Here is a 26,877-nt window from a genome sequence, read left to right on the forward strand (position 1 = left end):
TCCGAATTGTTTTTAAATTTGAGGTTAGAATTAAATAAACGTGTGCTGTACAAAACTACAAATCAAGTAGTATTTACATTACTTACAATAATATATGGTTTTCTATTCAAATACAAAATAATCTTGTCTATTTCCTTTTTATAGTAATTCGAATGTTTCTATCAACTATCTAAGGTGAGAATGTGCAGATTTTTTTAGTTTTTATGTAGAACTCTAAAACTTGGCCTGATCTTAGCTTAGAGATCATGCATGCTCCCGAGAACAAACGCAAAAACCCTTGTTCTACATGTATCTTACTGTCTAATTAAGGTTTCTAAAGTTGAAAATATTAAAAATATTTTTTTTTACATTTGATAACTTTTATTTAGAACTAGAAGGAACTCCTAGTGTTTTTCTGTAAACTTTCTTTCTTAAATTTCCCAAGAGCTATTATTGTTAGACTAATAATATATTTATGTTGTTATCATTGTCAATCATTTATTATTTATTTAAAGTCCCTTACAGACGAACAACTTGGTTGACAAACTTATTGCCAACTTTGTTGGCCACTGTTTCCCACAGACGGTCAACCTGCTTTTGCCAACTTCTTTTCCTGATCAGCTCTGATGTAGCTTTTTTTACACTTGTAACAGAAAATGAGCGATCTCTTGTCTTTTGAACTATACGAATTATGTGACAGACCTGGAAGAACCTGGTTGTGAATAAAGAAGGCTTACATGTAATCCAACATTGAATTCTAATATTGAAGTTGAAAGCATATATTTCATATGTTTTTTAACAGGTCTTCATCCGCTCGCGCTCTGTGGAGTTAAATAAATTTGAAGAGATATTTGCAGAAAAGTGCTTGGTGGAGATCTCAACCAAGCGCTCGCGCGGGCGGCAATTTGGCCGCTCACCGATAGTCACACGCTAAAAATCACTCCTATGCTCAAGCAAGTCACCAACTGAGCTGGATAAGGGCTGAAGAAGTTAGGGAAGATAGTGGGGGACGATTACATGGCACTCTCACCACTCACTAATTGCCAGGTTAGGAAATATAACAAAAAATCTAAAAAGGCGCCAATTTACCGCCCGCACGAGCGGATGAATGTTAAGAAAAGGCTTATAAAAAAGTGTTACATTATAGGTTTACTGTTTACACTAACTCTTAATGTTGTTATAGAATAATTGTATAAGCTCAATAAAAAGCAAGTTCTCTTTTTATTTTAGTCAAGACTTAATTGTTTCTCAGCATACAAATAAATTGTTGTGTTTTGAGATTCTGCTCCTTAAGTGAAAAGGCCTGATTTCATAAATAGCCTGGGTTTGAGCGACAGTAGATTCGAAACCATTAAAGAATTATATTACAGAACCATTTTAAAATCATACTACTAGATAACTGCCTCTCAATCATCCAACTCCTCTCAAACTTAATTTTCGTTTATGGTGAGATGAAGCCTAAAAAATGCTTTAAGCATATTAAAATTTAAAAATTATCCGGGTGGTCCCTAGACCCCTTTTTCTGGGGGGGGGGATTGAATACCCCACAAACCCTGGACAATTAAACCCATCCAAAGGTTTTGATAAGTCAGCGCCCATGAGTACTACGACACTATTCAAATACTGAAATTGTGAACTGTGTTGTCAACTTCCCCACAGATGCTCCAACATGGTTGCCTACATGAGTCTCCGCCCATAGAAAATCAAAACGATTTGATCTCACACCAACTGTTGGACCAACTGGCTGCTACAACTGCCAACTTGCCCACAGACGGACAACATCTCCTTCAACATAGCAAGTTGGCAACTAGGTTGTCAACCAAGGCCTCTTGTCTATAGGCCCCTTTATACAAATTGCCACTTGGTGCCAGTTGCACAAAAGCCGGTTAAAATTTAACCATGATTAATTCCACGAGAACCAATCAGAGATGCCGTCTTTTCAAGAACGCCTTCTCTGATTGGTTCTCGTGAAATTAATCACGATTCAAATTTAACCGGTTTTGTGCAACCGGGCCTGAGTCTGAGAAAACCCATATAGTCCAGTCACTATGTACATTGGTGCTTGCAATTTATGTTTACAGGAATGAATGAGAAGATTCTATTGTACATTTCAAGATCAAGTAATGTTTTTCATAATAACGGGTTACCGAGATACATAGCTTTGAATATAGAAATTGGCCATTTTTGTGTATTGGAATATGGACTTAAGTACACTCAACAATAAATTTCCCATTGTTCGACCGAATTAGACTTATGATGCATGATTTTGACCGCCTTGACGGGCCGAGAAGAATTAAATGTAGTACGATGAAATCTGAGCATTGTGTCAAAAGTTATAAGTGTTTGACATTTTGATCCTTGAGGTGTCCTTATGCGCGCCTCTCCACTAGGAAATACTAAAATGAAGTGCATCTAACGGGTGATTCTCATAGAACATAATCTCATGAACTTATTTCATTGTGCGAAATATTAATGTGAGGGCAATGTAGTTGATGATGATGGTTGAAGCTGAAAATGAGGTGTTTCACAATACGAGGAGCATTGTTGCCAGGTGTACCTGGAAATATATATGAGATAGAGCGCTCTACCTGATCTCAGATTGTAGAGCACTGAAATACACCCAGAGGGATTTTGAATTATACATCTAAATGCTAACAATCGGAAGATTTTGTTAATAATCAAAAACTAAAATTCATCATAATTAATTTTTTCTTCAAATTTTACTCATTTTTGAAAAATCATAACTCAGTACTCATAGAGAGTTCCGAATGATCTCATTTTTTCAGAATTTTATTATCTAAAAAGAAGGTTAAAGTAATTTTTTCTGTACGATTACGAGATTTGGCATAAATAGCTGAAAACTAGAAAATGAACCGAAAATACTAGGTTTTTGGGCCACTCTGTATCTATCACAAGGAAATTTTGGATGAAGAAATTTGTTCTGGACTTCTCTCATGTATCCAAATAATATATTAAAAAATGATAACTACAATAAAAATTGCAAGCACACCCCCTTTTTTATGTCTATATTGACTGGACTAATAGTAGAACAATAAAGCACTTCATAAATCGACATTGTTAGTGTAAAACTAAATTACCATATAAAATAACTTCAATAGGTAGGCCTACAGAAATAACGATGATTACAATGAAAACAAGAAAAATATAAATAAGAAAAAATAGAATACTGAAAAAATAATAAATTTTAGATTCTATCAAAAACTGATTAAATCAATGAATATTCAATAAAAACGGAAGAATGTTGCAATTCGTGATCTTTATGCAAAAGCATTAGCATACTGTAGGTTATATCCTTATGAATGTCATTATAAAATGCACAATTCCTCCCAGCTCCATCCAGCCGCCGTTTCAATTCTAGCTATATTCATGGACCGAGAAAAATGTTTCCGCTTAAAATGTGCTCCTGGCATCTGAGAAACAGGAATTATACTTGAAATAACATTTTATGAGTTGAAACTTTAATTATCCTGAACTTAGCCGGTCCTCAGAAACAGGCTTCAGTTACCTGTATAGCTTACCGGTACAGGTATAAATAATAAAAGGCTATTTCAGAATTATTTCCATTGAAATTTTTTCAATATAATAGGATTTCCATAAGAGAAATTGAAATAGAATGCCTACAGAATACATTAATTTCTGTTGATTTGAAGTTCATATTGTTGAAGTCGTATTGTATCAAAATTTTTAAACTAAAAATTTTGAGGTGTGTGTGGGAATAAAAATCTGATCACAGTTATGAAAGATTTGAATAAAAATTATGAGAAATGATATTTTATTGATTAATGAAATATTAAATAAAATTGATTATTATCAAAGATAATTGAAACTGATATTAGATCAAATGTAATGGAATGATTTGAGTTACAGTTAGATGGCTGTGTTTTAGTACAGTCTGCACTAAAATTAGTCAAATTATAGAGACTCGGCAACCCTGTTCTCCCATCTTTTTCACTGCCATTATATCGTGGACATCACTATACTACCGCATATTATTTGTCTTAGTCTAATAGCATTTTTTGTTCTAGGTCTCGGGATTGAAATATGGGGAAGTATCAAAACCGGCCGAAAATGCAAACCAAGGATAATTCACATTTACTACATAAGGAGCCTTTGAAGAAGAAAAAACCTCTGAGAAGTACTAAATTTTCTCACGGCTATCATAAACTTCAATTGTTGAAATGTGCACACAGCATAGCCAATTCAAAAGGTATGCTAAATAATTGCCGAAGATCAATTGAGAATGAAGTGGATAATAGTTTCATAACAAATCAAACAGAACTTTTGGAAGGGTTACATATTTCAGAGATTGATGATTCAGGGCACAAAACTAGTAAAAAACGTTTCAAGGCTGTCGATAATGAGGAGAGAAAATCAAATTTTATCATTAAGAAAAGTAATGATGCCGTTCATAGCAAGAGTGAGCTCCGTAATATTGATTCAAGAATCGAAGACCCATCTGATATTCAAGAAACTAATAAAACGTCTAGAAGAAGGATTGATGACAGATCTCCAGAAGCAAAGAAAAATGCCAAGAAATATCAGAAGAGGTTGATGAAACATGAAAAACACATTGAATATGAGAAAAACAAAAAAGTAAATGCGTTTTTCGATCTTCAGCACGAAAGTTTGAATTCTGAAATAGATTTTTGTGTCATCAACAGGTCACAAGTTCTCCTGATGATGAGCCACCCTTGTTCTTTGTACTTCTTTGGTGCACTGAATCTCCGAGTAGTTTATGGGAAGTTTGAGATTCTCGGCTGCACACTTGACCTTCAGACTGGGACTGTGCCTGTTTATTCACCCTGTGGCACAAGTCGTATTAGAATAAAAACAATAGAAGATGGTGCTCATGGAAAACTGACCAAAGAAACATTAATCAATATTGGTTTATCTTTGGAAAATGTCAACGAAATTCTGACCAAATCGAAAAACACTAACTTTGCAGCAGCCATTTTAGAAAAAAATACGAGTGATCTGTGCTCTACAGCTTGGCCGCAATTTGTCGAAAAGTATTCTGGTCAAAAATTTCTGCCTGTGCTCAAAGAGAACTCAAAACTATTCGAAATTGAGAATTTGCTGCAATGCAAATTCGAAAGTGAAGATAGTATCAAGGATAGTAACTTTTACATGGAGCATCCTGATTGGGAGAAAGTATTCGACAGGACTCTCAAAGGTAAAATTTCAGATTGTTCAATTTAGTCTATCATGTAGGGCCGGTTTCCGAGCTCGGGATTTAGCTAAGTTCTAGACTTTAAATAGCTGGAGTCAGAAAATTGGCTTTCCGAAACGGGGCGTAGTTGTAGTTTTATGATAGGTTAATCTTAATTTTTTCATTTCTATAATTGGAAACGTTCCTAAATAATTCAAAATAGCTGAAACTTTACACTATGTTATGTTCAATTTTCTAGTTTTTCGAAATTTAATTTAAACGTGGACTATGACTACGCCCCGTTTCGGAAAGCAAATTTTCTGACTACAGCTGTTTAAAGTCTAGAACTTAGCTAAATCCCGAGCTCGGAAACCGGTCCTAAATATTTTGAAACACCTGCCGGTTCAGTACATTGATAAATGAAACAAACTAAGAAATGAACCATAATTTTCAATGTAGCTCTAATTTGTTTCATTTTCAAGCTTTCCACTTTTAAATTGACATGCATTAAATTATTTAAATGAAAGAAGCAATTTTTCTATTCAGACCGGAACAAAGAAATTAACCATAATTTGAAATGTAGATATCTGATCTTTTTATAAACAAAAGTTTTCACGCATACCACATGTGATTTGGTCCAGTAAAATGTTTTCAGTGACTGATCCCATGTTCCCTTCTGATTTGATTTCTATAACTCAAACTTGGAGTTATTCATTGTTGTTCATCCATGGATTTGGGTTTCACCCTTGATTCTCATTTTTGTTGAAATTTTCCCGCATAAATTCATAATTATCATCACTATAAGTGATGGACGATTGTCTCTGAAACTCTAAATTTTGTTTGGAATATTGCATTTGTTGTTATTTGTTTGTAGGTGGTATGCATGTTGCAATATGTGGTGGCAAAGATAGTGGAAAATCAACGCTGATGCGTTATTTGATCAATCGCAGTCTCTCTCGATTCAGCAGTGTGTTGGTGATTGACTGTGATCCCGGCCAATCAGAGTTCGTGCCTCCAGGCTGCGTTTCAGTCGTTCGTGTCAACTCACCACTGCTCGGTCCACACTTCACTCATCTCATTCAACCTGAAAGGTACACTCTAATTTACCTAATTCAAAGTAGCATTTATAAATAACGGTAAATATTTTTAATATAGTCGAGTTACAATGTAAGCAAACATGCGTGGTCTTGAAACAGAAAGATCGATTCCCATTAGCCACATAACATCTTTGAAATAGACTGAATTTATCAATTCAGTATGAGATTCAGTGTTAATGAAAGCATTGTGAACGGATACACACGAGTTCAGCAATAAACTGTACGCACACCAGCGCAAACATTTTGTTATTGTTGACTCTCCTTTCAATGAATCGACTATAGTCGATAGAATCCTAACTCTATTTTTTATCTCTCTCCGCGGTCGTATACCTACCCTAATTTGCAGAAATGATTGATTCTTGATTATTCGTCTCTCACGTTATCTTTTAACCAATAAGTGATTTTTTATTATTCTTCTCTCACGTTATCTTTTAACCAATGAATCTAATTTATCATTGGAAAAAATATAAATATTTCAGGACAACTCGAACTTAATCGGCCCTCATAGGCCAACACACACTGATTTTTTTCATTTCATTTCACACTGAGCAGTGCAATTAAAAAAAAGATTATTGATGAAATATTTCATTTTTTTCTGCTTCTACCATGTTATTGAAAAGTAGAGGATATGTTGATCACCATTACCTAATTAAGATGCTAATGGATCATACAAAAATAACGTAAATAAGTTCATTAAAAATCGAAAAAGTCAAGTGTTTAAGATGTATTTACTATTTTTGTGTGATTTATAAGTATATTTAAATGTGAATATCTTTGAAACAGTTTGAACATAACATTATACTAAACATTATGCAACTCTCAATAGATTGAGAAAGTTTAAAAAATAACATGATACTAAGAATTATTATGTTTTATAAAATTTATTTGGATGAACTAAGATGTTTATTCTATGTTTCAAGGTCCGTATTTGTGGGTGAAGTTGATGTGAATCGGAACCCGCACGTCTACATCAACAGTATAGACACTTTGATAAAATACTGTAGAGGTGAAGAAAAATATCAAAATATTCCCTGGATCATTAATACCATGGGATATTGTAAAGGTTAGTAGTTCATATTCATTTATTAGGTCAAAAACATTACAATAGTGAAAAAAACAGGCGCAGATCCAAAACTTACCTTCCTAAATCTATTCAATTACTTTGTTCCATCACCATATATACTTTATATTGATATTGAACTTACAACCGTCAGTGCCAAGTTTAACTAGTCTGTTACAAACGGTTTGCACCAAAACAAAGTTTTGCGTCCTTATAAGTGCAGGTTTTACTAGTATTTTGTAAAAATCACATTACGGATCGAGAATAAAGAATGCACCTAAGTAACTGCTTGAACAAAATCGACTGTAATATTTTTCTGACAGTCAAGTAATGATTGTTTTGAAACAACTCTGTTGATAGCAAACAGTGCTTTGCTTTGTTTGATTTAGTTACCATGCAATTATAATATTGCATTTTTAGACGGACATTCTTTATATTTAATACAAGAATATTTTCTTGTGTGTTCTTTTATGCATTTATTTTAAGCTCTTAACTAGAAACTTAGTTTCATTTACCTTTTTACTCTTCAAATTGAAAATTGTTCAGGTGAAAATACGTAGAATATAATGTTGGCAATTATTATACTTTGGACAATTCATTCGATTTAATTTGAGGAATTGAAATGTTTGAGGCTAACGCCTGTTTTCTATCCCTATTATATAATTTTCAGTTTTGTTTAAAATAGACAAGCATTTGATTTTTCATTTAGAAATTCCTCAAAATTTGTTATTTTGTGTAGTACAGTATTCTATTTGATGAAGAATATCTTGAAACATGAATATTTAAAATGGTATGATTTTATTTCCTACCAATTTTCGACGGCAATATTTTTTGCAGGAATTTATTTCATTTTGATAATTTGGTAGTATCCAATTTGAAAGTTTTTGAAAAATGTTTCCAACTCTTGGATACACAGCCTTGACTAGATTCTGAATAATAAAATTTCCAAGCACATCAACTCAGTATAAAAATATCAAGAAGAGGGTTGAATAACTAAAATTCAGAATTGTGAATGATCTGCCTCTTATTGAGAAATGATAAGAATGTTAATCTTTGATTCCTTTGTTGTAGCCTATATTATGTTTCTTCAACGAGAAATTCACTATCCTTGACCAAATAACTCTAATTATCACAAATTCAACATAATTATTTTTAATAGCTGACATACTTGCTTTGCTCGCCTCAACCGTTCAGCCTCAATTGTTATAGAGATCGCCAAACCCCAATAAAAATATCTATCTTGGGCATACTTACATATCCGTGTCCCGTTCCAGCTAGTGCCGGGTCTGGGTATGAACAATGGCTCTCCATCTTCCTTGGTCTTCCCACCAATCTGTCGCCATCTGCTCCTCTCTTCTCCACTTCGTTGACCAGTGTCTGTCCATCGTCGTCGCGGTCGTCCTTTGTCTCCTTCCCTTCAATCCTCATCTCTTCCATTTTATTTTGCAGCCGATCCTTTCTTATTATTTTCACGTGTCCATCGTCGTCGCGATCGTCCTTTGTCTCCTTCCCTTCAATCCTCATCTCTTCCATTTTATTTTGCAGCCGATCCTTTCTTATTATCTTCATGTGTCTCCTGCTCCACGTGCAAACCAGCGTAATCTCATGCTTTCTATCTTTCCCCTTATGCTCTCCATGTTCAGTTCTCTTCTTATCTCCTCATCCCTTGGAGGGTTAAGTGTAAGAGAGGGCCGACTGCGCCCTAACTTCGCCCTCTTAGGTCAAAAATAAAGGCAGTCATTCTAATCTATTCTATTCATTCATCCCTAACTCTGTATCTATTTGACTATTCCTTTACTGCCCTGAGGAACCTCATTTCTTCTGTTTGTATTCTACTCAAATTAATTTATTGCCACAGACAAACACTTTACAATTTGTCAATATCACAAAATATATTAGAGATCATACATCACATAAGCAGTTACCTAAAAATCTAGATAGACTCCATGTTAACATTGAAATATTTACTCAGGCCTACATACTCCATTCTATGTCTGTCAGTCCATGTTTCAGCACCATACAACATGATTGGTACATAATACATTTTATCTTTTCATAATCATAATCTTCAACTTTTCTGGCATTTTTCAATCCTAAATTAATTGTTTAACTGTCTTATAAGAATTTTCTCCCTTTTGCAATATTCTCGTTATCTCATAATTCATTTTCCCATCATCTGCAATTTCACTGCCTGAAACTCCATTTCAACGGTTCTCCATTCAATTCAATATCTCCGGCAATATTTCCATACCTTCCAAAGACCATTATGTCACTCTTTTCCCTGCTTATTTCCAGACTATATTTCTCCATAACACTGCTCCGAGCATCGAACTGTATCTATCCATCCTCAACTGGTTCTCGCCAAACCATCATGTTATCCGCAAATATAATTTTCTCATCATCATTCTTTATGCTTCCTGCATAACATACTGAAAACTAAAACTTAGTATCTGGCAGTTGAGTATTGCTACTTGGTTGATTTTGGTCACAGCATGGATCCCATCTGCTGGCTGTCCCAACACACAGAACAGTAGTTTCTTGTGACAACCTGTAGTTTATGGAATTCTTTGCCTGCTGAGCTGAGGCTAGTCGAGGGAGATAACCGATTCGGCGCGGCTGCCTTGCGGTGTATCAGAGGTGGTGGACTCGGCTGGAATGCTCCCTAAAGCCAGTTACACACACATAACAAAATTGGAAAATATCATCTGTTTGAAATGATCTGTTTAATCTAATAGAATTTATAAGGACGGAAAAAATCGTACGTCCAAAAATCGATGGGTGTGTAACCAGCCAAACTCGTGACGTAAGTGTGTGTGTGTTCCTTTCTTTCTTCCTTTCCTCCTTTCTTCTATTTTTTCCATTCTTTCTCTCTTCCTTCTCCCCTTACTTCTATCAGAATAGTCTGTGAATTTAAACTGAGCATTCGCTACTGTATTCACTTTTTCTCTTCATTCTTTAATTCCCAACTCTTCTCTATCAGTTGTCGTATTGCAAAATTTAAGATATAAAATCTATCGTACTTTTGGAATAATATAAGATCTATCGTACTACTGTAAGATTTATTATAAGATCTATAGTACTACTGTAAGATATAATATAAGATTTATCGTACTACTGCCAGGTCGAAAACCATATTGGGCCATATGAATAAAACCAGAGCATATTCTCATGAGCATGGAGCATAAGGTTTTGCTCATGAGCATTAGGTAGAAGCATAAGCATTTGCCCATTTTTATATGAATAAGCTTCACCTTATACTCTTACATTATGCTCCTGAACTCTGGAGCAAATGCTCACGTGTTCTAAAGATTTTTCATCAGCTGATTCACCTTTGTGGCCTTACTTTGTTTTTATAGCTCACGTAAGCGCTATATGCAAGATATAGACACCGCTTGAGTTTGGTCGTCTGCTCTGTTCCCTATCCATAAAAGCTGTTACTTTTGAGCAAATGCTCAAACTATTTTTTTATGAGCATGAGCAAAAGGTTTTGCTCACGTTTATTCATAGAAAATGAAGCAATTGCTTCATATTTTAGAAGTATAAGCAAATGCTCAACTTTATTCATATGGCCCAATGGGCGCGTGTGTGATCAGTAATGACTTGAAAACATATAAAATAAAGTGCTCTTATAATAACATTGCTTTGTGCTTATTTATAAATTACTACATGGCTGTAGTAATTAGTCTTAATGGCTGTCTTTAGCTTTGCAAAAATTTATATAAAAAAGAATGACATTTATTTCTCACTGTTCCGATTCAATTTTTGTGCCTATTCTGTTCAATACAATTCTCTCAAAAACCTTTATTTTAAATTAAAAAAATAATAGTAATAAAATGGGCATAGTTTTCAAAAATGTTGAAATATTTTTCTCGAATCATCAAAAATTGCTCAACTGGAACTGAATTCCCAATATGTTTACTTTTTAGTAGATACATTATTTCAACAACTATAATTCTAAGTTTTGAAATGTTATTGTTAAAATCCATATTTCTTTCAGGTTTCGGAATTCCTATCACATGTACAGTCTTGAAGAAAATAGCTCCTTCTCTCGTTGTTCAATTGAGATGTGAGGATGCGAAAAGAAATTTCCCTAGCTTGTTGTCACCGCTATATGTCAAGAAGAATCTTCTAAGAGGTGAAGAGAACATCAGTGAACTTGAGAATTTTCATCACGAGATTTGCGAGATCTCCTCTGTAAGCCATGAGTTCCAAATGCTAAGAAAGAATACCTATGAAATGAAGTAAGTTGATTTTTATTAAAGCTCAATTGGAATTATTATTTCAATATTATTTCGTAATTTACCAACAATAATATTAGCGAGACAAACTAATTTAAAGTTGATAGTTCTTCGATACATTCCGAGCTGCCACGTATTAACACACTTTTTATCTATGTATTACTCACGACATGCAGTCAAATATTTAAGTAAATAATCAAATCCGTTTACTTACTGACTGTAATACTTTCGACCGTTTAGCATCCGATTGAAACTATTTGATTATTTACTTAAATATTTGCCTGCATGTCGTGTGAATTACATATAGTCCAGGCAATGAATGCTCAAAAAAGGGTAGAGAGGGAAAAATTTGGAAGACAATTTTTGACCCCGCGGTTCTGTTTAGGGTAGTGAGCCTATAACTCGAAAATTATGCATTTTACAGACATGACTATTCGATAAGAAATTAAAGCTTACATAATTTCCTACAATATTGATCTAACAACTTTTTCTATATCTCTCTCACTTTTTGAGATATCCGCTCTGAAAGATGTGACATTTTTGAAAACACATTTTCCTTCAATTTTTTGCTATTTTTGCTCTTATAACTTTTTGAATATCGATGGGAAAAATCCATGCTGATCATGAGCTTATAGAGCATCAAATTCTATTCAATTTGATGTATAATTTCACAATTTTACGCACATCCCCACGACTGTTGCTGCAGCTTCAGTATTGAGTGTGAGATCTTCAGTTATGCAAAAATAGACCAATTGACAAAGGATTTTGGACAGAATATTTGAACGCAATTTTTGACTTTGCAGCTTTGTTGAGACCAGTAAGGGGGTGAACATTTCAAAAGTCCCTATCCCTACCCCTTGTGCTAAAGGAATGATGGTGGTTTAAAAGTTGCATTTTTCAATGTTTTTCTTACACGCTCATATCTTGAGAAAAATGCGTTCAACCGACATGACTAACTATTCAGAAATGAAGCTTGATAAATTCTCTTCAATATTTGTTCTGTGGTGATTTGTGATATCTCGATCAGTTTTCGAGAAATACGCACTTAGAAGTGTAAAACTGTTGAAATAACAGCTTTTAATCCTATTTTTTATGTTTCAGGGCCTACAACTCTCCAACAATGCATCGTAAAAATTAATTCTCACCGTAGATTTGTAGAGTTTTTTTTCCTCTTTAATTTGGTGAATTATTTTACTACTTAATCTTTTCCTCCTATTATTTTAGCAGATTCAATGTGGGGGTGAAATTTTCAACTCTGCAACAAGTGTCAACTTAGCAGTTCCACACCTTCAATAAACGGGCTAGAGATGCGTATTTTTGCCATGTTTACCTCTCAACTATTCTTCATTAAGCTACAAAGTCAAAAATTGTGTACCAGATTTTTCAGACTTGAATTTCATTGTCAAGTGATCAATTGTTACAAAATTAAAATTTCACCCCCCACATTGAATCTGCTATAACAATAGAAGGGAAACATTAAGTAGTGAAATAATACCGTACATAAATTGGAGAGAAAACAAAGCTCTACAAATCTACAGTGAGCATTCATTTTTACGATGCATTGTTGGAGAGTTGTAGGCCCTGAAACATGAAAAAATGGGATTAAAAGCTGTTATTTTAACAGTTTTACACTTTTAAGAGCGTATTTCTCGAAAACTGTTCGAGATATCACAAATCACCACAGAACAAATATTGTAGAGAATTCATCAAGCTTCATTTCTGAATAGTTAGTCATGTCGGTTGAACGCATTTTTCTCAAGGTATGAGCGTGTAAGCAAAACATTGAAAAATGCAACTTTTAAACCACCATCATCCCTTCAGCACAAGGGGTATGGATGGGGACTTTTGATATGTTCACCCCCTAACTGGTCCCAACAAAGCTGCAAAGACAAAAATTGTGTTCAAAACATTCTGTCCGAATTCCTTTGTCAATTGGTCTATTTTTGCATAACTGAAGATCTCACACTCAATACTGAAGCAACAGTCGTGGGGATGTGCCTAAAATTGTGAAATTATACATCAAATTGAATAGAATTTGATGCTCTATAGCTCATGATCAACATGGATTTTTCCCATCGATATTTCCCATCGACTATTCAAAAAGTTATAAAAGCAAAAATAGCAAAAAATTGAAGGAAAATGTGTTTTTCTAAAATGTCACATCTTTTACAGCGGATATCTCAAAAAGTGAAAGAGATATAGAAAAAGTTGTGAGATCAATATTGTAGGAAATTATGTAAGCTTTAATTTCTTATAGAATAGTCATGTCTGTAAAATGCATAATTTTCGAGTTATATGTGAGAAACCAAAAAATGGTACCTTTGAACCACCCCTCCCATTTAGCTCAGGGGGTAGGGGTGGGGACTTTTGATATGTTTACCTGCTCACTACCTTAAACAGAACTGCGGGGTCAAAAATTGTCTTCCAAACTTTCCCCTCTATAACACCCCGTTGACTGGGCTAATAGAAAAAAGTGTGGTAATTTAAAGTGCTATAAAGCATATCGATAAACTTAGTTGGTGTTATATGTAGTTTCCAGAGTATTGCAGCGGGATACATTATTAATTCTTTAACAAAGTATTAATCAACATATTTAATTCTTACTTATGAATAATTTATAAGTAATCCTTGATCACTCAAGAAATATTTGGGGCATGTAGGGGATCGCAAATCTTTCTGGTTATGACTTTGATATCATCTATTATTTTACATGCAATGCTGATGCCCTATTTCTATTGTCTTTGAAGGTTTCCAACTCTCCTAGTTTTAATGATCATAAGGATCAAAATTTTCCAATAGTCTAAATTTAAATGAATTTTGAAGATGTATAAAGAGATATGAACAAAAATATTGTACTGGACTGAATAAGATAGTTGGCTATGTTTGGAACGAGTGTTTGACGAATCTCTCTGTCCTTGTTTTTAACTTTGAGATTAATTTTTCTATCACGAAAAATTTTGTTAACATATTTTACATATGAACTCTACTCCAGCCGTTTTGAAATGAAACAACTTTCAAGATTTTAATGCTGATAGCCTATATATATATATATTATATATATATATATATATAATATATATATATATATATATATATGATGATGAAAGTATGCGAATGATTGTTAATCATGCCTCCTTGAAAAACAATATACTTCTGTGAGTATTTCGTTACCAGAGTATTATGTTATACTGGAATGTTTAAAATGATAGAATGATTAGTCATTATATCATGGATTATTTTATTGTACAATTATTAAAAATCTGGTGTGGTACACTCACACAACTTTCCTTGCTCATATTTGAAACTACGATCAGACTTCTGTATATATATATATATATATATATATATATATATATATATATATATATATATAAAATTGTTTTCAGAGTACTTTTTCCTTTGTGTAAATTGTGAAATTCGATGATTTTTTTGTCGTCATTCTTTTAAAGTCGTCAAAACAGCTGACTATGTTTTATTTTTATGAACTGGGCTACCTACCTACCTCATGCACGAGAAGGAGGTTACTAAGTCCATTTCTCAAGGATGGGGTGGACCCCCCATTAGTTTCCCAAAAAGGAGACTCATGCCAGTTGATAGAGCTGATAAATAACTATACAGGGTATAAATTTGAAAAAAATCGGTCAAGTTATTTTTGAAAAATTAGTGAAAAACATGGTTTTTTAGTAATTGTTCTCCTTTTTTCTTTTTTTCTCAAAAATATTACGGTGCTCGTACAATTTTCCCAGAAATGAGACTCGTGCCAGTTGATAGGGCTTATAAATAGCTATCCATGGTATAAATTTGAAGAAAATCGTTAGAGCCGTTTTCGAGAAAATCGTGAAAAAAAATGTTTTTTTAGTAATCATCCACCTTTTTTCTCAAGAATATTACGGTGCTCCTGCAATTTTCCCAGAAATGAGATCCGTGCCAGTTGATAGGGCTTATAAATAGCTAACCATGGTATGAATTTGAAGGAAATCGTTAGAACCGTTTTCGAGAAAACCGTGAATAGCATGGTTTTTTAGTCATTACCCGCCATTTTTCTCAAGGATATTACGGAGCTCCTGAAATTTTCCCAGAAATGAGACCCGTGTCAGTTGATAGGGCTTATAAATAGCTATCCATGGTATAAATTTGAAGAAAATCGTTAGAGCCGTTTTCGAGAAAACCGTGAAAAACATGGTTTTTTAGTAATTATCCGCCATTTTTCCCGCCATTTTGAATTCAATTTTATTGAATTTCTTATTGTCGGATCCTCATGGTATAAGGACCTTAAGTTTAAAATTTCAAGTCAATCGGTTGATTAGGAATAGTTATCGTGTTCACAGACATACACACATATACACACACACACATACACACACACACACACACACACACACACACACACACACACACACACACACAGACCAATACCCAAAAATCATGTTTTTGGACTCAGGGGACCTTGAAACGTATAGAAAACTTGAAATTAGGGTACCTTAATTTTTTTTGGAAATCAATACTTTCCTTACCTATGGTAATAGGGCAAGGAAAGTAAAAAACAATCAACATTTTGAGCCTTTGAAATTTATGTATAAAGAAATTCCCAGAGCATAATTCTTATTGTTGTCATCAATTTTCTAGGAATTATTCTCCAGCAGTTCTAAGGAAAATAATGATTCTCACATACTTTGGAAAACTACTTAATAAAAATGTCAAGACTGTATTCGAAGTGACTCCATACTCGTAAGTATTTTCCAATTCGAATCTATTTTTCAAGTATTTCAATTTTATAATTTATCAACTTTCCTACTATACATCACTGTATAATAGAATCATCATTCCAATCGAACTAGTTCGAACTAGAAAATCCTTGGCAGTAAGTGATCTCTATTATATTTCTGTGCTTTCACATCACATGTATCTAGTTGTCTTCTTGAATCTCTTCCTAGATCATCTCAAATAATGCTGTTGTCAGCTCCTTCTTAGTTGCCTTTTAGTCGGTGGTCACAAGAGCGTTTTCACACGCCAACACATCTTGTGTTGAAGCCGCTTAAGAACGCTGGGTTCTGCTTCAAGCGCTGGTAATAATGAAATTAAAATGAAAATAATCTTTATTAGGCGGAGTTAGGACTTTCAAGTCCTCTCTACCACTCAACCTGAAATCAATAATAGTTGTTTTGATGATGGAATGAATTATGAAAAAGCGACGTAGTGGGTGACCTTGATACTTGAAGGTGCGCATTTTACAGCGTGTAAGCAAGCTCGTGTAGGATTCTCTGATTACATTGAATGCTGCCCATTCGCAGAAATTCAAGAGGTGTGCAAGCTGCGTTCGTGCGAGAAAAATGCTTGTGTGACCGCTGAATTGAAAACTGACAAAGAAATAGTCTGCAGATCTGCAGTGTAGGTGCTTCACCAGAAACTTCCTAGCGAACTACGTCATGTGGCTCATGGTGGAGTTCTTACATACATCGTAAGAAAATACATACTATCTAAATACCTAGGAGTTCCCCTTTTGTGGATAACATTTGGGTGTGTTATTGAATTTGTTTTCACATAATTGATAATATATGATTTTGATTTATATGCTCTTGTGATGATAAAAAAGGTGGAGACTATTATATCATTGTAGGAATTTTCATCTCTTCTGTTAATTATTGAGGAATAGAAAATTTTGTCTGAAATATCTTACCAAATCACAATGATTGAAAAACTATTGATGGTAAGCTAGTTATTAAAATAAAAATCCTATAATTTTGTTTACATTCTCTGTTGACAGGTGCGACTATACTAAAATAAATGTTGACATTTTGAATGATGATTCGCAACTTGAAGACGAGGATTCCAGATTGGATGTTATCAATGGCAGACTTGTTGCTCTATGTAGAAAAAGTACTGAGAATGATGACATCTCTAAATACGAATGTTTTGGATACGGTAAGACAGAAGAATCGAAAAATTGCTGTTCATTTTGTGCTAGTCTAGTGCAAGTGAATATTAAATTATGAACTATAGTCGGTATAAAATAAGTTGAGACTTGACCCTTCACCTGAAGAAATAACAGCGTTGCAAATTCGTGTAAAATTGCGACTTTCTCGAATTTCCAATTTAACCACAGAATTGTATGTAAAGTATCATCCCCGATATTCCAATAGTCCTAAAAATGTGCCAGGCTTGAAGGATAAAAAGGAAATTTGATTTTTCTATAAAATTGGAGATATCGCGAAAATGTTTTTCTTTTGAATATCACTTCTCTCAGCCCGCTTGGGATATAATTTTATATCAAAATAATTGAAATTCTGAATGAAAACACAAATTTGAAATTGTCAACCACTTTTCATTATTATAAATTATTATAATATATACAGAACCAGGTTTCGTGGCTTTACCAGCCACATCTTCAGCTGTTTGTTTACAACTACTGTCTACCCAAGAGAAAATGGCGGAGAAGGAAGTGAATAGATGTGTAGGTAGTTGGAGAGGCTTGATATTTAGGTAGAGGAGTGAGTAGCTAGAGAGGCTTGCTCTCCCTGGTGTTGAGTTCAAAGTCAAGGCAAGGCTAGGTGTTCTAAAATGGTGGAAAGATCATTAACAATTTTTGTTGATTTAAAGTTGTTTGAAAAACAATGTTACACTTGTTGATGGTTTGAATAATTTGAACTAACAGAATAAATTTATAGTAATATGAAATTTGGTAATCTGCTGGCTTCTGACCTTATATACAGTACTTATGTTTTTTTTCTCAGAATATGAAAAAATGTTTTTCTTTCCATAAACTAACAGAATGAATTTATAGTAATATGAAATTTGGTAATTTGCTAGCTTTTGATCTTGTATACAGTACTTATGTTTTTCTCAGAATATGAAATAAAATTGTTCTTCTTTATAGGACTATAAACAAAGATTTTTTCAAGCTTTTCCAATGAGATACTTAAATTCATTCTGTTAGTTTATGGAAAGAAAAACATTTTTTTCATATTCTGAGAAAAAAACATAAGTACTGTATATAAGGTCAGAAGCCAGCAGATTACCAAATTTCATATTACTATAAATTTATTCTGTTAGTTCAAATTATTCAAACCATCAACAAGTGTAACATTGTTTTTCAAACAACTTTAAATCAACAAAAATTGTTAATGATCTTTCCACCATTTTAGAACACCTAGCCTTGCCTTGACTTTGAACTCAACACCAGGGAGAGCTAGCCTCTCTAGCTACTCACTCCTCTACCTAAATATCAAGCCTCTCCAACTACCTACTCATCTATTCACTTCCTCCTCCGCCATTTTCTCTTGGGTAGACAGTAGTTGTAAACAAACAGCTGAAGATGTGGCTGGTAAATCCATGAATCTTGGTTCTGTATATATTATAATAATTTATAATAAAAAGTGGTTGACAACTTCAAATTTGTGTTTTCATTATGGAAAAGTACGACAACATCATTCACAACACAACTGTAAAATTGAAAATTTTTTTTCAATTGTCAAAAGTAGTCGGAAGAACTTATTTTGGCCTCTCAGGAGATAAAGTCAATGAGAACGGCAGAATGGTGTTACACAATTTTATGCTATCAATAGCTGGGTCGACAAAAACATAAGATAAACACTAGAAAAATTCAGCGACTGCAAGCCACATGATTATAAACAGTGAATATGACAGCCTTTCTCATTGTAACCAGGTGCTTGCATTTGGAATATTTCAGTCCGATATCTTGTAAATTGTCAGTCTTTAGCATACAATTTGGTGCATAATGCATACCATGCAGCCGCTCTCCTAACTTTGAAATTCCTTAGTTAACAAAATACGTTCTTCCTACTACTTTTGACAATTGGAAAAATAATTTCAATTATTTTTGAGAAACGTTCTCGCTTTCATCACCCACTTATCTTTTGGAACAGAAAAGTTTCTAGCATGTCGAAAACTTCATGTTTTCTGCTCGGAGTGTCTGTACTTTGACGAACGTAATATTATTAATTGAAAAAAACTATAGGTCGGATAAAAATTATCCAGACACCAACGGAAAGGAGACATTCTCTTCGTTATTTTGATATAAAATTCTTACTTATTACGACAGCCCATATTTCTGCAATATTATTATTATATTCTTTAAGAAGAGAGAAAGAAAATTATATTTCGTGATGTTTTCAATTTAATTTTAAAAATCTTTTTAATCGTTCAACCCTGAAAATTTTTCAACACTACTGCAATATCGGGGATGATATTCTACAAACAATTCAGTGGCTAAATTAGAAATGAGAATGTTTCACACAAATTATTAACGCTGTAATTTCCTCGTATGGAGGGCCAGTCCCCACTTATTTTATACAAACTGCAGTTTGGATTTGTTAAACTATGTTGGTTCAATCCTGCATATTTTTTTTAATCAAGAGAATTTATTAAATAATCATTAAGAGTTGAAAACTTGTAAGCTTTTCTTTATTTGTATAATTAGGTATTGAAATGATTGAGAGAAAAACAACAATCATCTAGCTATTTCTCCCCCAAAATTAGATGAAATGCCTGAAATAATGTTTTATGAATAATTTTCTTTCATTTTCAATATACGAGGATCATTCTTTTTCAACCTCCGATCGAATATCATAAGACACAGACAAGCGGTAGGAGGGGGGGGTCATTTTTACATAGCTTAACAGCTTGTCATCCACATCCCCACCAAACCTGCTGCTGAATGGTGCGGCTACATCTTTATTGTTTTTCTTAGATCTCATGTTGTAAGTTATTTTGTTAATCCATTTTACACTTGAATTAATTTCATGAAGTAGCTTCTATACAGAAGAGTATTTCATAATTACATTTTTTTAATGTGTCTGCTAATATTGGACGGCCCCTTATTCACAAACTGAGTTTGAGTAGGCTATGAATAAATTTACTACTGAATTTTATAAAGAAGTATCTTCAGTTAAAACTATTGAATACAAACTCATAAAGGGTCTATATAGTCCAGTCAACAAGAAAGTTTTGAACACAATTTTTGACCCCGCAGCTCATCTAAGTATAGTTAGGGGGTAAACATATCAAAAGTCATCACCCCTACCCCCTGTGCTAAGGGGTTTGGAAATACCATCTTTTAGTTGTTTGCTTGTATCTCAAACAATATGCGTCTTTAGGACATTTTTATCTAATACTAGAAAATAAAACTAAGAGAGATATGGGAAAATTTTATAGCCTAGATGAAACTTTTAGGCTAATTTGTGAGCTTTGATTTTGTATTTGATAGAAATTTTCTTAAAACGCATATTTTTCGAGATGTATGCAAAAAACCAAAATATAGTACTTTCAAACCACCCCCACCCCCTTAGCACAAGGTGTAGGGGTGAGGACTTTTGATATGTTTACCCCCTAACTATCCTTAAAAGAGATGCGGGCTCAAAAATTGTGTTCCAAACTTTTCCCTCTACACCTTTTTATGAACATTTATTGCCTGGACTAATATATTTAAATCAAATAAACTGAGCAGATTGGACATGACATGACACTGGTGCTTAAAAAAACTAAGAATTGCAGTTCCATTCGACATTTTTTTATTTTTTTCGACATTTATCATTTAGATGTATTTATGAGTACATATGAAAATAATTCAATTAAGTGATAATTTTAAGGAATAATTTTAATTGTTGCAGGTATAGTTCGAGCAATTGACAGAGTTCATAAGCGTCTGTTTCTGACGACTCCAGTGGGGAAAATTATCAATAATTTTGATAGACTAGTGAAAGGCTCAATATGCCTTCCAGAATCTGTGTACATGCAACCTCCAAGCACCGTGGAGGGTCGTATCCCTTTCCTATCTACATGTATACCAGATTCATTACATCAAGTAGTACGACGTCAATTCCGTCCAACCAAAACCAATGTCCTTCACCTTCATTGACCTTGAATAAACTGTTCAGTACAAATTAATTTCAATAATATATCATCAAACACCAGTACTGAATAATTATGTAAAAACTACCATTTCTTGTTTAAAATAAAAATTATTGTTAATTTACCAACTTTTTTTATTAATTTGTCTTTTTTATTATTCATCTAGTTATCCCATCTATTGAAAAAGATTCGAACCTATACCGTCATTTTATGAACCTCATAAGAAATAAAGACCCGTTTTTGTCTATTAAATTTTACATGATCATTGAGGTAATCGCATTTTCTATCACTTGTTCATACGATTGGTTAGATGACCATACTCAGCCAAGTTTGAATTTAATACATACAACCGGGATAAAAATACATACGACCGGGATGAAAATACATACAACCAGGAAAAAAACTTGTTCGTAAATTTAAGTTTCAATACACAATAGATTCAGTTCACTCGCTGAGGCCAATCGACTCGTACAATGTTGAAACATTTTCTTCCATTTGTGTAGTGTGATTCTTCTCCAATGATTCATAAAATGTTACCATTTCCTCATAATTGAGGTAAGATATGAGGGACGCAGGTAAGTCAAGGCTGTTGAGTCTGACTTTAAATTGATGTGGATTGGTTTCACAAGCAGAATGTAAGTGTTTTCGGATAGCTGAACGGGCCATACCTTTCAAAGACGGAAATGTCAGTGAATGACTAAGATTGATGAGCGGTTCTCTTTCAGGTGATGTAATAGCTGGAATTCTGAATGTATGTGAGACACCGGATGGATCCACGTAATGACTCAAGAATGTGATCAATGTGGACATAGGCCTTTGGCACGAATCATGCCTATTCTGCGAACGCAAGATATAGTCCAGTAGAAGATAAGGCTCCGTAACATGGAATTTCTGTAGCAAATACGGTATCAATTTGAAACGAAGACCTTTGATACAGGAAGCCATAAAATGGCATGTTCCTCTCTGTTGATAGGAGAAGTTCAATCCATGATCTACTAATTGATGTACAACATACTCAATTTGTTCATTTGATAGAGAAAGATCCTCTATGGTAGCAGTGAAATACGTAAAATTAGAATAATTATCAATGTGCAGACAGTTAGGATCATACCCACTTTTCAACAAGATTTGAAGAAATTGAGGTTGAGTATTGAGAAATCTAATCCTGAAAAGACAGCCGATAGGATTTGTGTCCAAAAATTTAGCATTCAACACTTCACTCTCAAAACCATAATCCAAAAGGAATTCCAAGCAGTCTTGAGATTTTGATAGGATAGCATTACAAATCAAGCTGCTTCTCAAGTTTTTGTTTGAATCTCCAGAACAAGTTTTTCTTATTGTTTCCTTCGTTGTTGCATCCAGAATCACTTTGAGAATTGGTAAGTCTCCATAGTAAGCTGCAAGGTGTAGTGATGTAAGGCCATGCTTTATACAAAAGCCTTTATTAGCGTCAGCTCCAAATTTCAAAAGTAATTTGACATTTGACAGGTTACGCGATTGCACTGCTAGCATTAGTGGCGTGTACCCATCTATGTTCATCCAATTTACAACCTTCTCCAAGTAGTTTTTACCGAACAGTTGGCGTTGTGCAGTACTGCTGTATTGGCAACCTTTGAGTAAAATTTCTAGAATTTCAGTATGGCCGAGGAGACAAGCATGATGGATAGGTAAGTTTCTCGAGGAGTCACTGATAGCTTGAAGTGCTTTACCATGACCAAGAAGAATGCAAATCGTGCTGGCTTGGTTATGCCTCACTGCTTCCAGAAGTGGTGTGTAATAGTCATAATCTCGAGCATTCACATTGGCTTTTTTATTCATCAGTAATATGGCTAGATTATCAAATCCATGTTTTGCTACACAATGCAAGGGAGTTATAGATTCATTGTTGGATAAATTGACCGAACATCCAGCTTCAAGCAGAATAACAGCAGCTTCATAACAGTTGTTAGCGCATGCCAAATACAATGGAGTCTCTCCCTCATGTGTTTTGATATCAATTTCTGCTCCAGCGTACAGCAGTTCATGTATACAGTCTATGTAATCTTTGCTGGCTGCATAATGGAGTGGTGACCATCCTCTGTTGTCCTTCAAGTCAACACTTCTCCCTTTGGCTATTGCTCGTCTCACAGCTACAAAATCATTGTTCCGTACAGCCGCTCCCACACTAGACACAGATAGTGGATTTTCTTCTGTGAAGTCCATCCTGTAGAAACAAATACAAAAAATCATCAATAATAAGCTAGCAATTTCAATAATAGTCCAGTCAACGGAAGATTATAGAAGAAAAAGTTTGGAACGCAATTTTTGGCCCCGCAGCTCTTTTAACGATAGTAAGTACGTGAACATATCAAAAGATTGATTGATTGATTTGATTTGAAACTTCTTTATTGTCAATACAATTTTACAAAACAAAAATATATAAATATCCTTCAAAACAATAAAGCCCAAAGGTAAAAACCTGTTTGGGAAACATAATTTTTAAATATATACACACAACTCTCGAGAATAACATCAGCCGGCCTTAAAAACTAATAACAATTTGAATTTCAACGAAACCTCTAAACTATTGTACTATATTTAGAATAAGCTTCCTTATCTTTATATAATAACAAGGTTACAATTCAATTCAAAAGTCCTCACTTCTACCCCCTGTGCTAAGGGGGTGGGGGTGGTTTGAAAGTACCATATTCTATTTTTTTGGACATATCTCGAACAATATGCGTCTTTCAAAATTTGTATTGTAATACAAAATTTAAGCTTATAAATTAACCTACAAGTTTCATTTGTAACATTATCCCATATCTCTCATAAGGTACGTACAGATGTACGGTGTCAAATTTTTAAGAAAACCCTTCCGGTTCCGATTTTTCCATCATTTTCATCACTTTTCAACGATTGTTTGAAAAAACCGTGCTAATCATGAGCTCATAGGGCATCATATTCTCTTCAATTTAATGTATTATTTCATTATTTTACGCATCTCCCTATGATTGTTGCAGCCGTTATAGTGTTGAGTGTAAAATCTTCAGCTTGAAAACAATACATCAACTGACAGGGAAATTTTGAGGGAATGTTTGGAACACAATTTTTGACTTCGCAGCTTTGTTTGGACTACTTAAAAGGTAAACATATCAAAAGTCCTCATCCCTACCCCTTGTGCTTAAGGGATGAGGGTGTTTTGAAAGTTGTTTTTTTTTCATTTCTGGCTTACACGCATGTATCTTGAGAACAATGCATTTCAGCGACACCAACTGAACAAAAATGAAGCTAGATAAATTTCCTACAAGTTTTGTTTAGTAGTGTTTTGTGATGTCTCCTTTAGTTTTCGCTTTTAAAAGTGTAAAATCTTTGAAAAGACAGTTTTTCTAACTTTTTTGCACTTTCAGGGCTTATACTCAACAACAATGCATCGAGGAAATAAGTACTGAACGTTGGGTTGTAGAGGATTCAATTCTCTTCAATTTGATGTACTATTTTACCATTTTATGCTTTCCATCGATTGTTATAGCTGAACATATTGAAAATCCTCATCCATAAGGCCGGTTACAGAGCTCGACCGACCGTCAGTGCGTACGTCAGTCGCGCTTGTCTTTTCCATAGATATTACATGTATCCTCCTTACAGAGCAGGACTGACGGCACGCATGCGCACGGATCATGTCAGGACCATGCGTTTTATACAGCGTAGGAAGACCATTGGTCGAGCTCGTGTGCATCCGTTCCATCGGTCGACTGACGCGCTATTGAAACAAAATAGAAGCTTTCAGAGCTGTACTGATCAGTAGCCCGATCGCAACATAACCAATGTGCTGACACCTCTGCCCGACAATCAGCTGATATTGAATTGAATAGCAATAGCATAATGATGAATTCAGAGTTTTTCTATACATTTCTTCAATCATTTGTAAATTTGTTATTGAAAAATAATATAATAATTATTATTAATATTATCTACATTTATTTGATGCTTAGCTTAAAGTGACTGCAAGTATTCCCAATGGTGATACAAGCTCGAAATAACTCATCAAAATTTCTGATGCGACATTCTGAGGTAGTTAAAAAATGTATCTTCACCCCAAGCAATGATGTATAATGGTACTAAATTCCCTTTGAAATGCTCTTTGGGCGACCATCGGGTGAATTTGATATCTACGTCTTTTAATCATTCGTTTACGAAGATAATAAGCAGCAATCAAACAATCTGTAAAGGCGTCTATTTTTTGAGTCAGAAAAACTTATGTATGGATGCGTATGATCAGGATAGAGCATACGCACTGACGGTCGGTCGAGCTCTGAATGAGTAAAACTGATTCATCGATGCGTACGCGGTCAGGATTGGACATACGCACTAACGGTCGGTCGAGCTCTGTAACCGGCCTAACCCATGTGCTAAAGGTGGAATACCGACAAGTTGACACTTGTTGCTGTATTGACAATTTAACACTCAACACTGAAGCTGCTATAACAATATTCTCTTGATGGAAAGCATAAAATGGTAAAACAATACACCAAATTAAAGAGAATTGAATCCTCTACAATCCAACGTTATGTACTTCTTTCTTCAACGCATTGTTGTTGAGTAATAAACAAACCAACCCTTAAAGTGCAAAAAGTTGAAAGAAAAACTGTCTTTTCAAATATTTCACACTTTTAAAAATGAATATCTCAAATTGAATGAAAAAGACTAAAAACTAAGCTTGTTTATCAGAGATTGACAATGGTGTAATAACCGAAACCGGTCTTTCTAAGTATCAATAAATCTGTGTTTTTTGACAATTTCTTAGTCTTTTTCATTCAATATGAATAATTACCACAATATCAACTTCTCAACTACACAAAAAGTGAATATCTCAAAAACTGACTGAGATATCACAAGACCACACTGAACAAAACTTGTAGGAGATTTATCTAGCTTCATTATTGTTCAGTTAGTCATGTCGCTGAAATGCATTGTTCTCAAGATACATGCGTGTAAGCCAGAAATGAAAAAACGCAACTTTTAAACCATCCTCATCCCTTAAGCACAAGGGGTAGGGATGAGGACTTTTGATATGTTTACCTTTTAAGTAGTCCAAACAAAGCTGCGAAGTCAAAAATTGTATTCCAAACATTCCCTCCAAATTTCCCTGTCAATTGATCTATTGTTGTTTAACTGAAGATTTTACACTCAACCCTATAATGGCTGCAACAATCGTAGGGAGATGCGTAAAATAATGAAATGATACATGAAATTGAAGAGAATACGGTGCTCTATAAGCTCATGATTAGCACAGATTTTTTCAATCAATCATTGAAAAGTTATAAGGCCAAAAATATGAAAAAAATCGGAGCCGGAAGGGTTTTATTTAAAATGTGACACCTTCGAGAGCTCATAACTAGAAAACTATGAAATATATGGAAAAATGTTACAAATGAAACTTGTAGGCTAATTTATAAGCTTAAATTTTGTATTACAATAAAAGTTTTG

General features: G+C 34.1%; 2 protein-coding genes across 4 annotated transcripts in view; one reads left to right on the forward strand and one right to left on the reverse strand.

Annotated features, from left to right (window-relative positions):
* LOC111054852 (polynucleotide 5'-hydroxyl-kinase NOL9) lies at positions 1–21,539 on the forward strand. Of its 2 annotated transcripts, XM_039421730.1 has the most exons (9): positions 21–174; positions 782–1,026; positions 4,026–5,173; positions 6,024–6,240; positions 7,167–7,309; positions 11,304–11,547; positions 16,171–16,272; positions 17,309–17,466; positions 21,171–21,448. In XM_039421730.1, exons 3-9 carry the CDS (start codon positions 4,042–4,044, stop codon positions 21,416–21,418), a joined length of 2,244 nt encoding a protein of 747 aa, XP_039277664.1. In that variant the 5' UTR covers positions 21–174; positions 782–1,026; positions 4,026–4,041; the 3' UTR covers positions 21,419–21,448. The 2 variants fall into 2 exon arrangements, with proteins under 2 accessions (XP_039277663.1, XP_039277664.1); XM_039421729.1 differs by lacking the exon at positions 782–1,026 and having other exon boundaries at positions 1–174; positions 21,171–21,539.
* The window catches only part of LOC111054851 (ankyrin repeat and SOCS box protein 3-like), a 12,478-nt gene continuing 6,655 nt past the window's right edge, over positions 21,055–26,877 (reverse strand). For both annotated transcript variants that reach the window (XM_022341964.2, XM_022341963.2), the window contains exon 2: positions 21,055–23,614. In XM_022341964.2, the coding sequence (XP_022197656.2) occupies positions 21,856–23,613 (1,758 nt within the window). In that variant the 5' untranslated portion in view covers position 23,614 and the 3' untranslated portion in view covers positions 21,055–21,855. The remainder of the gene's footprint in view (positions 23,615–26,877) is intronic.

This window comes from Nilaparvata lugens, chromosome 2, assembly GCF_014356525.2.
Source record: "Nilaparvata lugens isolate BPH chromosome 2, ASM1435652v1, whole genome shotgun sequence".
NCBI classification, from domain to species: domain Eukaryota; kingdom Metazoa; phylum Arthropoda; class Insecta; order Hemiptera; family Delphacidae; genus Nilaparvata; species Nilaparvata lugens.